The 13,494-nt window shown below is 48.5% G+C and overlaps 1 protein-coding gene across 4 annotated transcripts in view; it reads right to left on the bottom strand.

Annotated features, from left to right (window-relative positions):
• Window positions 1-13,494, bottom strand: part of CACNA1A (calcium voltage-gated channel subunit alpha1 A) — a 265,173-nt gene that overhangs the window by 107,974 nt on the left and 143,705 nt on the right. For all 4 annotated transcript variants that reach the window (XM_028088869.2, XM_028088871.1, XM_088017020.1 and 1 more), the window contains 3 exons: window positions 9,363-9,454; window positions 6,730-6,882; window positions 1,990-2,183 (listed from right to left, as the gene is read on the bottom strand). In XM_028088869.2, the coding sequence (XP_027944670.2) occupies window positions 1,990-2,183; window positions 6,730-6,882; window positions 9,363-9,454 (439 nt within the window). The remainder of the gene's footprint in view (window positions 1-1,989; window positions 2,184-6,729; window positions 6,883-9,362; window positions 9,455-13,494) is intronic.

The following is a 13,494-nucleotide window of genomic DNA, read 5'->3' as shown; positions in this document are numbered from 1 at the left end:
TGCTATGCTCAGACAAGGTCTTCATACAAATTAGAATACCTTCCTACATTCTTTATAGTTGTCAAAAAACTGTAATAATGGTGGACATCTATGTAGTCTACAAAACGAATTACACTCCTGAGATGTGGTGGCTTGTGCAGTGTGTGACATGCTCAACTGTCCATGGCACTTTTGCAATCCACTTACAGGTTGCACTCTCAACCCCACCTTAAAATGAGCCACTGATCAAAAGGATAGGTTCCTGCAAATCTCCCTCCACACCCAAGGGGGAACCTTCCTCAAGAAACCTAAACTGCCACCAGGAGGAGAGTTCAGCAACCCCACACGCAGTAAGAAGCCTGGTATTGCTTTCCCAGCAGGCCAAGCCCTGGCTCATATGGGCAGAACCTTAACTGGCAATCTCAGCACTTAAGCAGGCAGAGAGGATACCTCCGTGAGTCAACAGAGGTATATGTGTGGAGCAGCCCCAGGGGATGCTCCATGAGGTTGCTACACTTGTGGCATCCTGTGTTTGATTCTGAATCCCTGACTCCACCCATTTCCAGCTGCTGACAGGTGACTGACTTGGGGGCCCTCTCACAGCACACGTGGGTGAGGGAGGTGTGCTGTTTTAGGGCAGACAGAGCTCTAAGACCTGTACATCTAAATATCTATCAAAATTATAAATACACTTTAGTTGTTGACCCTGCGATCCCACTTCTCGGAATGGACACCACTAACCCCAGTTATACCTGCACAAGGATGAAAAGACATAAATGCAGCAGGCTCATGGAAGCTCTGAGTTCAATGTCAGAGGATGGGGAATCTCCAAGCATGTGTCTCTGGGGAACTGATTAAGTGCACCATGGCCCACCAAACAATGGAGTGCTATGCAGCTGTACAAAAGAACAAGGTCATGCTCCATGTCCTGCCATGGAAAGATCTCCAGGATATATTGTTATGTGACCCCCCCCAAAAAAAAATCACAGAAGAGAACAGCATATATAGAATGTTACACTCTGGGGTAAGAAAGGGAGGAGGATATAGATTTGGTTACACTTATATTTGCATAAACACTGAAAGCCTACACCAAGGAGCTGAAGGGGTTGCACGTGGTGGGGGGATAGGAAACAGGATGCAAGTGGGGCAGGTGGGCCTGTCTCTAACTCTCAGACAAGAGTACTGACGGAGGCTCACATACTCTGTGTAAATATTTAAAAGCTACTAAATAAAATATGCTGTATGCTTCCTCTTTGTAAACATACCTTCATAAGCACTGGGAAGGTCAGGGTGGAATTTAGAACCTAGACGTCTGCACTGGATCATGATGTGAGCAAAGCCAGCCCTGCCCCCAGACCACGCATGGCCTTTCTTCTCCCCCACTCATGGCTCTGTCTGGCCCGGGGGCAGGGGGCTTCATGCACACATGCATGGACACTCCTGCTTGCATATCTAAGCTCTGGCCACATTTGTGCCAACAGATGCTCCTAGGACACCTGGCACAGTTGGAGAACAGACCCACAGAAGAATCTCATGCAAGTCCACAGAATCTGGGCTTGGGCAGAAAATTCCAGAATCCCGCAAAATCCAAGAGGGTAGTCTAGAAAGTGGGGTAGGTGGTGCCAGCTTCTGGTAGACACGTCCCCTGAGCCCCATGGACTCCTCACCCTACAGGGAGGGAGTATGGCTGGCAGAGGGCCAGCAAGGGTCCCAGCACAGAGCCCCTTTGTACAGATCCCAGGATATTACTCTTTTATCCATGTGGGCTTTTGAATCACACAACCTTTACATATTAAAAAAATCTAAAATTATATTTAAACACTTGCACAGTGAAAATTTATGCAGCATCTGTGTGCCCTCTAGATTTCCATGCCTCATGGCCTCCTCTACCTGAAGTTCTGATGCCTCCCGCCCCCCACCCCCACCTTGCCGGCTCAGAGTCCCTCCAGTGCAGCCTCAGGAATTGGCTGGTCCAGGAGAACCACCTCTCCCCGAACTTGCATCACTTACGTTGTAGAGGAGGTCAGTCCACCCTTCCATGGTGATGCACTGGAAAACTGTCAGCACTGCAAACAGGATGTTGTCGAACTGAGTGATCCCATTGTTGGGCCCTTCCCAGTAGGGCTGACATTTGGTCCCATTGGGGCAGGTGCGGGCGGGTTCCTCTGTCCCACACGGAGCCGGAGACTCACCCTGAATGTCATCTATGAAAGGGAAGGGGAGAAAAGTCAGGGGAAGGGACTAGGAAAACCATCTCTGAGAAATAGGGGCTGTAAAGATTCAATACTGTTGGAAAAAAATGACAATTGGAATGAATTTATCAGTCTTTTTTTTTTTTTAAGTTTGGCTTTGTTGATCTGTTCATTGTTTTCTGTTTTATTAATTTCTTCTCCAAGCTTTATTACTTTTCCTGAGCATTTCCTAAACTTTTGAGATGGATTCACTTTCTTTTAAGGCTATAAATTGCCATTTGCATGCAGCTTTAGCTGTATCTCACAAAATTTGTCATGCATTATTATCATTATTGTTCAAGTACAATATTTGGCAATTTCCATTATTATTTCTTCTTTGACCCATGGATAACCAAGATGTATTTAAAAAAGAATTTGCCAGATATTTACAAAAATGGAATAGTATAGGGGTGCCTGGGTGGCTCAGTCGGTGGAGTGTCCGACTCTTGATTTCAGCTCAGGTCATGATTTCAGGGTTGTGGGATCAAGCCCAGCGTCAGGCTCTGTGCTCAGTGTGGAGTCTACTTGTCCCCTCCCTCTGCTTCCACCCCTGCGCTCTCTCTCTAAAATAAATAAAATCTTAAAAGAAATAGAATAGCATAACGAATTCCCATGTACCTATCACCAATTGCAACGCTTATCAACTCAGGGCTAATTTTTTCATCAGTATCCCCTCCCCACACTTTGCCCTGCACTAGGGTATTTTTAAAAGCAAATCTCAGATACCCTATCATTTCATCCACAAATAAGAAGCATGCCTCTTAATTTCTAAACACTTTCAGAGTTATCCCTTTGTTACCAATTTCCAGCTTGATTACACTGTGGTCAGAGGATATGTTTTGTGTAATTCGGTCCTTTAAAATCTGTTGAGGTGTGCTTTATGTACCCTAATATAGAGGGTTTGGGTGAATATGTCATGCACATTGTGAGATGGTTGGGTGCGGTGTTCTCCAGACTTCCATTAGGACAAATATGTGAATCATGTGATGCTGTATTTCTGCAGCCTGATTTTTCTTTTCTTTTTTTTCTTTTTTCCTCTCCTCTTCTCTCCCCTTTTTCCTCCCTCCCTTTTTTTGTTTTCTTTTTTTCTTCTTTCTTTCTTTCTTTCTTTCTTTCTTTCTTTCTTCCTTTCTTTCTTTCTTTCTTTCTTTCTTTCTTTCTTTCTTTCTTTCTTTCTTTCTTTTCTTTCTTTCTTTCTCTCTCTCTCTCTCTTCCTTCCTTCCTTTTCTTCTTCCTTCCTTTTCTTCTTTCTTTCTTTCTTTCTTTCTTTCTTTCTTTCTTTCTTTCTTTCTTTCTTTCTTTCTCTTTCTCTCTTTCTCTCTTTCTCTCTTTCTTTCTTTCTTTCTTTCTTTCTTTCTTTCTTTCTTTCCTTCTTCTTTCTTATGTACTGGGCTCAGGGAGCTGTTCTGGGGGCGAGGGGGGCCAGTACACACAGTACTTACCCTTAGGCACAGGAGCTAAGTTTTTTCCCCAAACAGCAAGAGACAGATTGTAAAAATGCCACAAGGAAAGAGACACACGCCAACAGATGCCCCGTTGGCAACCAGACAGCTTCCTGGTGAAGTTGGGCTGGGTGCCAAAGGTGGAGTCTGAATTCCAAGGTGTTGATGGGGAGACCCCGGGAACACATGGAATCAGGGGAGCACAGAATGACCCAGGGTTGTCCCCACTGGACAAGAGCAGTGTATACGAGAGGACCCTATTCAGTGAGTCACACTTCTGAAGGTTTTCAGAGAGCAACACTGTCCGTCAAGAAAACAAACAGCCAAGTGTGCAAACTCAAGCTCTCCACAAAACAAAAATATCTCTCAATGTATGTGCTATGGGCACAAATTCCCAACCCCCACTCAGCATGCAGCAGAGAGAAATAAACCAGCACAGAAGGCGTGAATCTTGTTGGCCTTTGAAGCTTCAGTTAAATAGAAACTGTAGGTCATGCAAAGTGACACCCGCCACTCTCTGAAGTGACACCTACTGCTCAAGAAACAATGACCACATTGGCCACTAGTTTAAGCATCTAGAAATGCCTTACTCATTCACGCTGGATTTGGTACAGGGGGCTATTATTTAACAAATACAGTTTAGAAGGCAAAGTCTTTTAAACATAAGGCTCAGAGCAGGGGAAAGAAAATGCATGGACTTCTATAAGGAACAAGAACCACTGTTTGTTGGGAAGGTCACCTCTGTCCAGAACCTTCTCCGTCTCCACCCTGTGACCAAGTCTGGCTCAGTTCCCACCCTGCTACAGCCCCCCGCGTCAGCCAGTGAACACTGGTCCCTCCTTTTCCTCAGGGCTACAAGAGCTCCCCAGTGTTCCTCCATATTTGGTGGGGAGATAAAAGCACATGTCAGCCTTCATTGCTACGAACTGGTTGCAGATGAGGAGTCTTATCACTTCAAAAGATTTTGGAGGCTCTTGGAAAGCAGAACGCCTTCCACTTTACCTTTGCATTTCTCTGAGTGTTTGGCACGGTTCTGGGCACGCGGGAACCGGGTTCCCAAGGATAAAGGAATGCAGCTGAAAACCTGTCTCTCCTCAGCAGTTTGGCCCAGTGGTTCTCTTGATTTCAAACCCCCCTCAACCCTCCGCCCCCCCATCACGAAACACTCTGAGGGCTGCTTCTAGAAAAGCAACCGTCCAGAGAGTCTGAGGAATTTGGTTATAAATACATTTTAAAATTAACCTGCTGCCTGGGTGTCTGTATATATGTCTCTTACTCACACGCCTTATATTTTTAATCACAAGCTTTTCAGTCATCCTCCTAAAATGAGGCTTTCTTAACCCCCCAGCTGCCCCCCCACATCTGCCCCCTCACAACCCCACTCAGACCCAAGCCAGTTGTGTGTCTGCTTAGCTAGAAAGAAAAAAAAAAACCCTCAATAAAACCCCCAAACCTAGGCTCCAGGAGTCCTGGTTTCTCTGCTCTGGGCTGACTTTTCTGAGGGGCCCTCTCCTGTACCTCTCCCTCCTGCACTTCCGCCCGGGTGTCGAGGCCAGGCGCAGAAATAGCTTTCTGCCTCAATTAACACCTTCTTCATCGGGGAAAGAAATAATTAGGACATCCCATATTGAGCAAACTTCACAAGCCCAGGAGAGAAGGAGTCAGGAGGAGCAAGAGAAAAGGAGGAAGAAAAAGGACATCTTGAATAAATGTTCCCTCCTGAGTTTTCCTTTCCTCTGGGGTACTCTGGGGCCAGGGCTCCACCATGTGGGGGTCATCGGGCAGAGATGGTGGGTGGGAAGCCACTCCCGGGCAGAATCTTCTTCCCAGCGAGACAGGCCTAAAACCCCTTTCATTTCTCACAGGCGTTCCCCTTCAGCTTCACCATCCACTCTAGGTCCATCCCTTGAATTCATGGTTCCCTTGTCCCATGATTAGTGCTGCCAGCCAGCCCGGGTGCACCAAGATGGCCGGTGGTCCCAATACTGACATACAGGCTTCTGTCCTTATCCTGTTCCATTTGGTTCTTGGGCTCCAGAGAGCAGAGGAGCTTGGGGAGCAGGAGATTTAACAGAAAACGTATCTGGAAGCTGCCGGGTCCCCCACACGTGTGGACAGTGGTGGACACTGCCCTGCCACACTGCTGATTCAGAGCTGAGTCCCACCAGTGAGCCTCTTGCCTTCCTGGCTTTTCTCTGCCTGTCCCCCCACCCATTTCTTGACCCAGCCACTGAGGAGTTGCCACTGGCACAGGACCCTGCTTGCACTAGGTTCTGACTGTTGGCATCATGCCTCCCAGCTGGGTGTCTTCAAGGCACATTCTGGGGGAGGCCAGGAGGACCACCCTCTCTATTCCTTTTCTCCAGGTAATGGGGACTGCCCCCCCCAAAGCAATCAGACCCCCTCCTTCCTAACCAGGCTGCCCCCTTTCTTCCTGCTTGAGAACACAGCACGGGATGTGGTCCCCGCAAGGTTACGAGGCGGAAGAGGCTGGCACCCTGTCCGTATCCTGTGGTTTGCCAGGCCACCCCCCACACCCACCTGAAAACACCTTTCGTGCCTGCTCCAGCCCAGCGTGCAGGTCAGCCAGCCATGCCGGGGCATTGATGCCCACCCAGGGACAGTCCTTATCAGTGTCAGACAGAAGTTGGTGGATAACACCCTGGTTCCCTTGCCCCCTGACTGGGATGGCTCTGAGGAGCTGAGGACTGAGCCCCAGCTGCTCACAATGGTAGCCTACTTGATAACACTACACCCCTTTACTAGATGTCTTCCTTCCCTATCTCATGTCCCCACTCCCCTGCTGGCACTTCCTGGGATCACTTCCCAAATGAACCACTTACTCCTGGGACAGCTTTCGGGGGACCCCAATGCAAGGCACTAGAACAACCAAGACCCCAAGGGCTACCTCACCCCCGGCTTTGCCTGCAGCGCTTTGGAAGGAAGTTCTCCCAGCTGCCAGGAGAAAGAAGCAAAGCCCTGCATATCCCTTCCAGGAGTTTGTCCCCAGGGGAGGAAGGTTGAAAAAAAAAAAAAAAACAACAAAAACAAAAACACATCATGCTGCTTGGACCTACCTGTCCCCTCTTCAAAGCAGGTGGTATGAAATTTTCCCATATAAAATTCTAACCCTATGATTGCAAAAATAAGGATTGCAAAAAATAGGAGGAGGCCGATCTGTAGCAGGGGGATCATTGCCTTCATGATCGACTTCAGGACGACTTGTAAACCTGAGAAGACACAGAGAGAGCCCCCATGGCTCTGTGAGCAAGCACCCCAAACCCTAGAAACCCAGAGTACACGCGAGGCTGGGGGTGGGGCAATGATGAAGGACCACACTGGCTGGTCGTCATAAAGTGGGAGCAAGCCCTCCTTATATTTTAAGACACTTCTTATTTTAAAATATTTTTAAAGTATTTGACATATGCTCTCATTTGATTATGTTTTAGGCAAGGAAGGAGTGGAAATCGATTGCTTTCTAAGCCATATTCCTGGGTGTTGCAAAGCTTTTACCCAGAGCGGGGTGTCTTTTCTTTTCCTAATTTTTCCCACCAAGAGGGGGCGTCTTTTCCTAATTCATGCAGAAGCACCAGCTAGGCTAGCTGCACCTCTGCACGGGGAAGGCAGTCAATGTCCCAGTTCCAGTCCTGAGAAACCAGACAGGATTTCATTGGCTTCTAACACAACCCATGAAGTGGGCGCCCGTGTAAAATTATCCCCATTTTGCAGAGCTGGGAAGCAAGTCTGAGAGAGGTGATTCATCCGAGGGCGTCAGAAATAACAGAGCTGGGACTTAAACCCAGGTCTGAGTGATGTCAAATGGTATGTTTGTAGCCATTGTGCTACCAGGAAAGTGTATGGTTAAAATTAGGGTTCAAACAAAAAGCCTAAGGCCTTGCTTCTTGATTAGAAGAACTTCACACGGCTCATGATTAGCACCTCCTGACGGGTGGAACCCACAGGGACCCGCAACGTAAGGGTGATGCTAATGGAGGTGGTGTGGCGAAGTGGTTAAGGCTCTGGATGCTGGTTGCGGCTAGTGCCCAGGTCGGGTATCCTCCGTCTCTGCTGTGCCCCACTTCCAGCTGCTGCGGGTGTTGGCTGCTAATAGCTCCCAGCTGCCCCTCCTCTTTATACAACTGCCCTTGGTTATCAAGAGCTGCCTTACCTGAGCAGCCATTGTCTTCTTGACATTCCCCAACCCCCGTCCCCAATAAGTGACCAGAGAAGGATGAAAGGCCAGCAGTCTCTCTGTCTCAGGTTCGAGGATAACTCTGGTGCTACTCACACTCCAGAGCTCCCCACGGGATCAGGCTGAGACTACATCCTTGTTCGGCATCTTTCCCCATCCCATCCTGCTGCCCTCATTCTCTCTCTCCTGATGGCATTCCCCAGATAAAGCAGGGCCACCTAGGCACCTAGCTAAGTCTGCATCGAGGGGACCCGACCTAGTCATCTACTTACTAGCAATGTGACCTTCAGCAAGTCAGGTCACCATTCTGAATCTTGGTTTCTTCATCTGTAAATGGGAACTGGAATAGCACCTCCCTCTCAGGATTAAATGAGAGAGTACATATCTGGCAAAGTACCATCAGAGGTGGTGAAACCTTTGTTAGTATTAGCTTGGGGATGACCCTTAATGCAATGCTGGCAGCTCCTGGAATCCTATGAACACCTAAGCAGAAGTGCCTTCTTTCTACCAAAAGACCCTGCTGGTGGTCATCTGGGAGATCTCATTCTTTAAATCCGGGATGGCAATGAACCTGACAAACGAAGCCAATGAGATGTAAAATGGAACTGATAATAGAACCCACATCACAGGCTTGTTGTGAGGACAAATGAATTTTTAAAATGCCAAATACTTAGAACAGTGCCTGGCACATAGTAGGTGCTTTTAAAATTAGCAGTAGTAGTACTAACTGAGGCAGTGGGACAGAAGAAGGTCAGCCCTGTTTTGTTTTGGCTTTTGGCAGCCCAACCTGCATCTGACCCTGAATATGGTAGCTGCGCCTAAAGGGTGGGGCAGAAGCACCGTTGGAGGAGGAGAAAGCAAGCAGATGGGACGAGTATGGGCTCTGGAGCTCATCACTGTCAAGTTGTCGGAGCTCAGGTGCAGAATTTAACCTGTCTGAGCCTCAGCCTTTTCATTTGTAAAATGGGTTCATTGGGTCATTGGGAGGACAAACTAAGATAATGCATGTGAAGTTTTCTCTACAGTGTCCAGTATGCAGCAGGTGCTCAATAGATGGTCACAGTCACTGCCACCAGTGTTACTGGCCAGGCTCGGGGTCACACTTGCTAACACCTAGTCCCGTCATTCTCAGCCACATGACCCTGCTCAAATTATTTAGCCGCTCTGAGCCTCAGTTTCCACATCTGTAAAATGGAGATATCAGCACTCTCTCCCAACATCACAGAGTCATGAGTACTGACTGAGATGTATCAGCATGGCTCCTGATAGACAGCAGGTGCTCAACAAACAGGTGCTGTGGTTATAGGTGAGGCTCCTGGCTTGCTTCCAGAAGCTCATGGAGACCTGCTACCAGGTTCCTGGGGGTCCCTGGGGAGCTTCCCCCCAAGAGAAGGCTGCCTTGGCACAAGCTGGGAAGCAAGCACTCAGGGGCCACTTCTGAGATGTTCTGCAGAGGGGAAACTGAGGACTCCCGGGACCCCTGAGCAGACCCCTTGCCAGGGTCGGAAACTCACGCACTTGGGATTCCAGACACCAGCTTGAGCGGCCTCAGCACTCGAACTGCCCTCAGCGTCCGTAGGTCAAACTCCGTCCCAACTGTTGCCAAGATGCTGGAAGAAAGAAGCCAGAGTGGAAAACAGAGGGTGGGTTTCAGGGTCAGATGGGAGTGGGATTTGATGTCATTTATCGGCTAGGTGACCACAGGTGGGTGACTTTACTTCGCTGGCCTCAGTTTCATCTTCCGTGTTAACCGTACCTGCCTTATAGGATAAAAGGTGATTTATAACGACCCCAACAAGGTGTGTGGTTGATGGTGGTAATAAACACTGGATTGAGAGGAATAGAAGCGTCCCGTTGCACATGGTCAGGATGACATTCAATATATTTCACAATGCACAATCGGAACGAATCGTGGGGAGGCCCAGGGGTCCCGGGGAGGCGCCAGAGAGAATGGCAGACCTTTCGGGGCTCAACACCCTTTACCAACTGGCAGGAAAGTGGTTCAGTATTAGGAGCCCAGCCTGCATGGGGTTCAAATCCCAGTTCTGCCATTTCCCAGCTGGGTGACTTTGGACAAGCCAGGACACCTCTCTGTGCCTCAGTTTCCTCTTTTATAGAACAGGGATAATGATAGTACTGACAATGCCTCAAAGAGATGTGGGGATTAAATGGACTGATACATGTGCTGTGGTCAGCATGGTGCCTAGCACACAGGAAGTGTGCTAAGCCACTCAGAAATAAATGAAAAGGAAAAAAAAAAAAAAACCACAGGAAACCAAACCAAACAATCAGTGCGGCTCTGCTGGTGTGCAGCTGAGGGAGCATGAGGAGGCCTCATAGCTGGCTGGAGCCAAGCCAGCCAGGGTGACAGCAGGAGGAGGTGAGGGCAGAGTGGTGACGGGCAGATCGTGCAGGGCCCTGTGGGCCATGGTGTGGAGTCTGGTTCCTTCTCCAAATGACATGGGATCCATGGAGGGTTCTGAGCACTGGAGGGATGGGACATGACACGTATTATAAGAAGGCCCCCTAAGGGGTAAGGCCAGAGGCTGAGAGATGGCGGGGGAAGGGGCCACTGCACTTCCAGGTGAGGCTTGGCGGGTCTGGGTCAGGCTGCGCTGGACACAGGGGTAGCACTGAGATGAACTTGACCCCACCCTCAGGTGACCTCACAAGTGGGTGAGGTTCAAGGATGAGTCCCTGTGGCCCCAGGCTGCGGAAGAATGAGGAGGACCTGAATACAGACAGGAGGGCTGGGGACAGCATCACCATGGAGCCCAAGTACGAGGAGGTAGCACAGCACAAAATCTCAAATCTAGAGTTAAACCCTGGTCCTGCATTTTCTCATTGTGTGGCCTTTGTCCTAACCTGTTCAAACCTCAGAAGTGCAGATAATCTGACCTCCCCCTGGCCCAGTGCAATCCTAAACGGTACCTAAGATGTACTATTTTTCACCCTCCATCCTGGAAGGATGAGAAAGAATTAGGAGGGGTTGGGACGGCGGCGGGGGGGGGGAGGGGAGTTGGTGGTGCAGGGAAGGCTTCTGTGGCCAAGAAAGCACCACAGAGACGGAAGCTTCGTTCAGGATATTGGTGGGGAGAAATGGGTGGGCTGGTGTTGGAGGCTGTGAACTGGAGGCTGAGGAGGTGGGCCTTATCCTGTGGACAGTGGGAGTCATGTAAGGTTTCAGAGCAGGGGAGGGATGTGATTAGGGTTGGCGTGGTGAAGACAAGGCTGACAGCTGACAGGACAGATGGGCAGTGATGGAGGCAGAGCGAGGAGGGAGCGGTGAGAGCAGGCCAGCGTAATGAGGGCTGGAACTAGGACAAAGGCAGTGGGAGTACAAAGGAGGCCCCAATTTAAATATAGCTGCCATTGATTGCTGGGCATTGGGGAGCTTGCCTGGGCTCATCAAATCCTCCCTGCATCCCAGCAGTCAGCAGGATGAGTCCCATTTTCCAGAGGAAACTAGAGCCTGGAGAAGTTACTAATGCATGGAGGTTCACACCACTGAGCAAGAACTCAAAGCCAGGACCCCAGTTCTCCACCTCACATGGCTCGTTGGATGGGGTGGGGACCATGGTGGGAAAGGCAGATAGGAAGAATGGCTTTCTGGTTCTGAATTAGCCACTAAGCAATGGCCATTCATTTATTCAATGAGGGTTTATTGAGCACCTACTATAGGTGTCCGAGGACACTGCCATGCACAAAGAGACAATGGGAAAACATATGATAGGTCAGATGGTGGGAAATGCTATGGAGAACAATATGGCGCCACCAGGGTTTCCCATGGAAAGATTGAGCGTGGTGGGATGGGAGCGAAAGGAATCAAAGATGCCTGCAGGGTTTTGGCCTGAGCTACTTGAAGGAGGGAGTCACTGTAAACTGAGATAGGAAAGGGGTAGGTTTGGAGGAAGATCAAGACTGGGCTGTGGACACGTTGAGTTTGAGATGCCAGTTTTCTGTAACTCCCTTGTTAAAACCTTCCATTGGCTTCCATCAGGCTTAGAATAAAGTCCAAACTCTATCATGACCACAAGATTCCCACTGACTGCCCTGTCCCACCACATATTGGCCACTCTGATCTTCTGTTCCTCCAAGGAAAAGCTCCTTCCCAACATGGGAATGTTATATTGGCTGTTTCTTCTACTGCAAATGCTCGTCCCCTCAACTCTCTCCCTCTTTGCCTTGCTGGCCCTCTTCAAATCCTTCAGAGCTCACATTTTGCCTTCTCAGAGAGGATCTCACTGGCCCTTCTAGCTAAGGAGATCCTTCACTCTCCAGAATTATATTGCTTATTAAGTGGTATTTATTATTCACCTCTTCTTCTAGAATGTGAGCACCATGAAGACAAAGATTTTTTTTTTTGTAGTACCTCTAGCACCTTTTATGGCCTAGCAGGTACTCAATAAAAATCTGGTAAGTGAGAAAAGAGTAGTGGAAAAACACCTTATGGTAGACCAGATATCCTAGGGTAGATAGGTCAAGTGAAAAAAGCCAAGGGCCTCCAGTGGAATGTTGGGGAAGAGCAACATTTTAAGAGACAAGGTGTTGAGGAAGGAGCTTGGTGGAGAAGAGGAAGTCACGGAGCTGGGAGGAGACCTGGCAGAGAGGGTCATTCCTGGGGGTCAAGTTCAAAAGTGTTTTGAGAAAGGCGAGGCCACTGGTCTCCAGAGTAGCCCACAAATGAGTCAGGTGCAAAGGATGAGCAGCATCGGGTCACAGGGAAGTCTTGCTGTGGCTGATGGCTGTAGAGAACAAGAGAAGACGAACAAGAAACAAGAGACTGGATATGAGAAAGGAGGATTTTCAGGGTGGGAGTCACTAAATATGTTTACATGTCCAGAGAGAGAGGTCGATAATGTATCCCTTTGCCTTTAGAGCTCAGCTGCCCGATATGGTAAACACTAGCCACACACAGCTATTTAAGTATACCCTTAATTTAATTTAAGTTAAATCAGACGTTTAGTTCCTCAGTCGCATTAGTTGCACTTACATGTAGCTGTTTAGATATATAATTAAATTAAATTAAATTAGACATTCAGTCCCTCAGTTGCATTAGACGTATTTCAAGTGCTCCATAGCCACATGTGGACAGTTGATTTCCATCATTTTATAAAGTTCCACTGGATGGCACTGCTCTTGCATGTCCACCCCACAGGGGCAGGAATTCTCATGTTTTGTTCACAGCTGTATCCCTGGTACCTAAAACTGTGCCTGGCATACTGTAGGTGCTCAATAAATGCTTGTTGAATAAATAATAAGGAAGTGAGACATAGGAAAGCCTAGCAATAACCAATAGAGTATATTCTAGAAGAGATGGAAGGCTGGGTAGGAGACAGGACTTGCCTTAAACTAGGAAAAGAATCAAGGAAGACAATCCTACCCCCTCCCTTGCCAGTGGAGTCCGTCTTCACCAAAGAGTCAGAAAATGCCCCATAGTCTGTTTTCCCCAGGATTCCTTTTGATAGGAGCACTGGTCACATGACTGGGTCATGTGCCTAACAGGACCTGAGTGAAAGCCTGCTGGGAGCTTCTAGGGAAGAGTTTCCCTCCCCCAAGAAGAATAACATGGCAGGAGACAACCCCTCCTCTTCTTTGGCCCGACAAAGACTTTTGTGTAGACATGTTGGAGCAAGGTGGCCATCTTGGG

This window comes from Eumetopias jubatus, unplaced genomic scaffold (assembly GCF_037043125.1).
Source record: "Eumetopias jubatus isolate StellerSeaLion01/CBP00866 unplaced genomic scaffold, mEumJub1_p1.0 scaffold_1, whole genome shotgun sequence".
NCBI classification, from domain to species: Eukaryota; Metazoa; Chordata; class Mammalia; order Carnivora; family Otariidae; genus Eumetopias; species Eumetopias jubatus.
The sequence above is the reverse complement of the archived record's forward strand: the minus strand, read 5'-3'. Positions and strand labels throughout refer to the sequence as shown.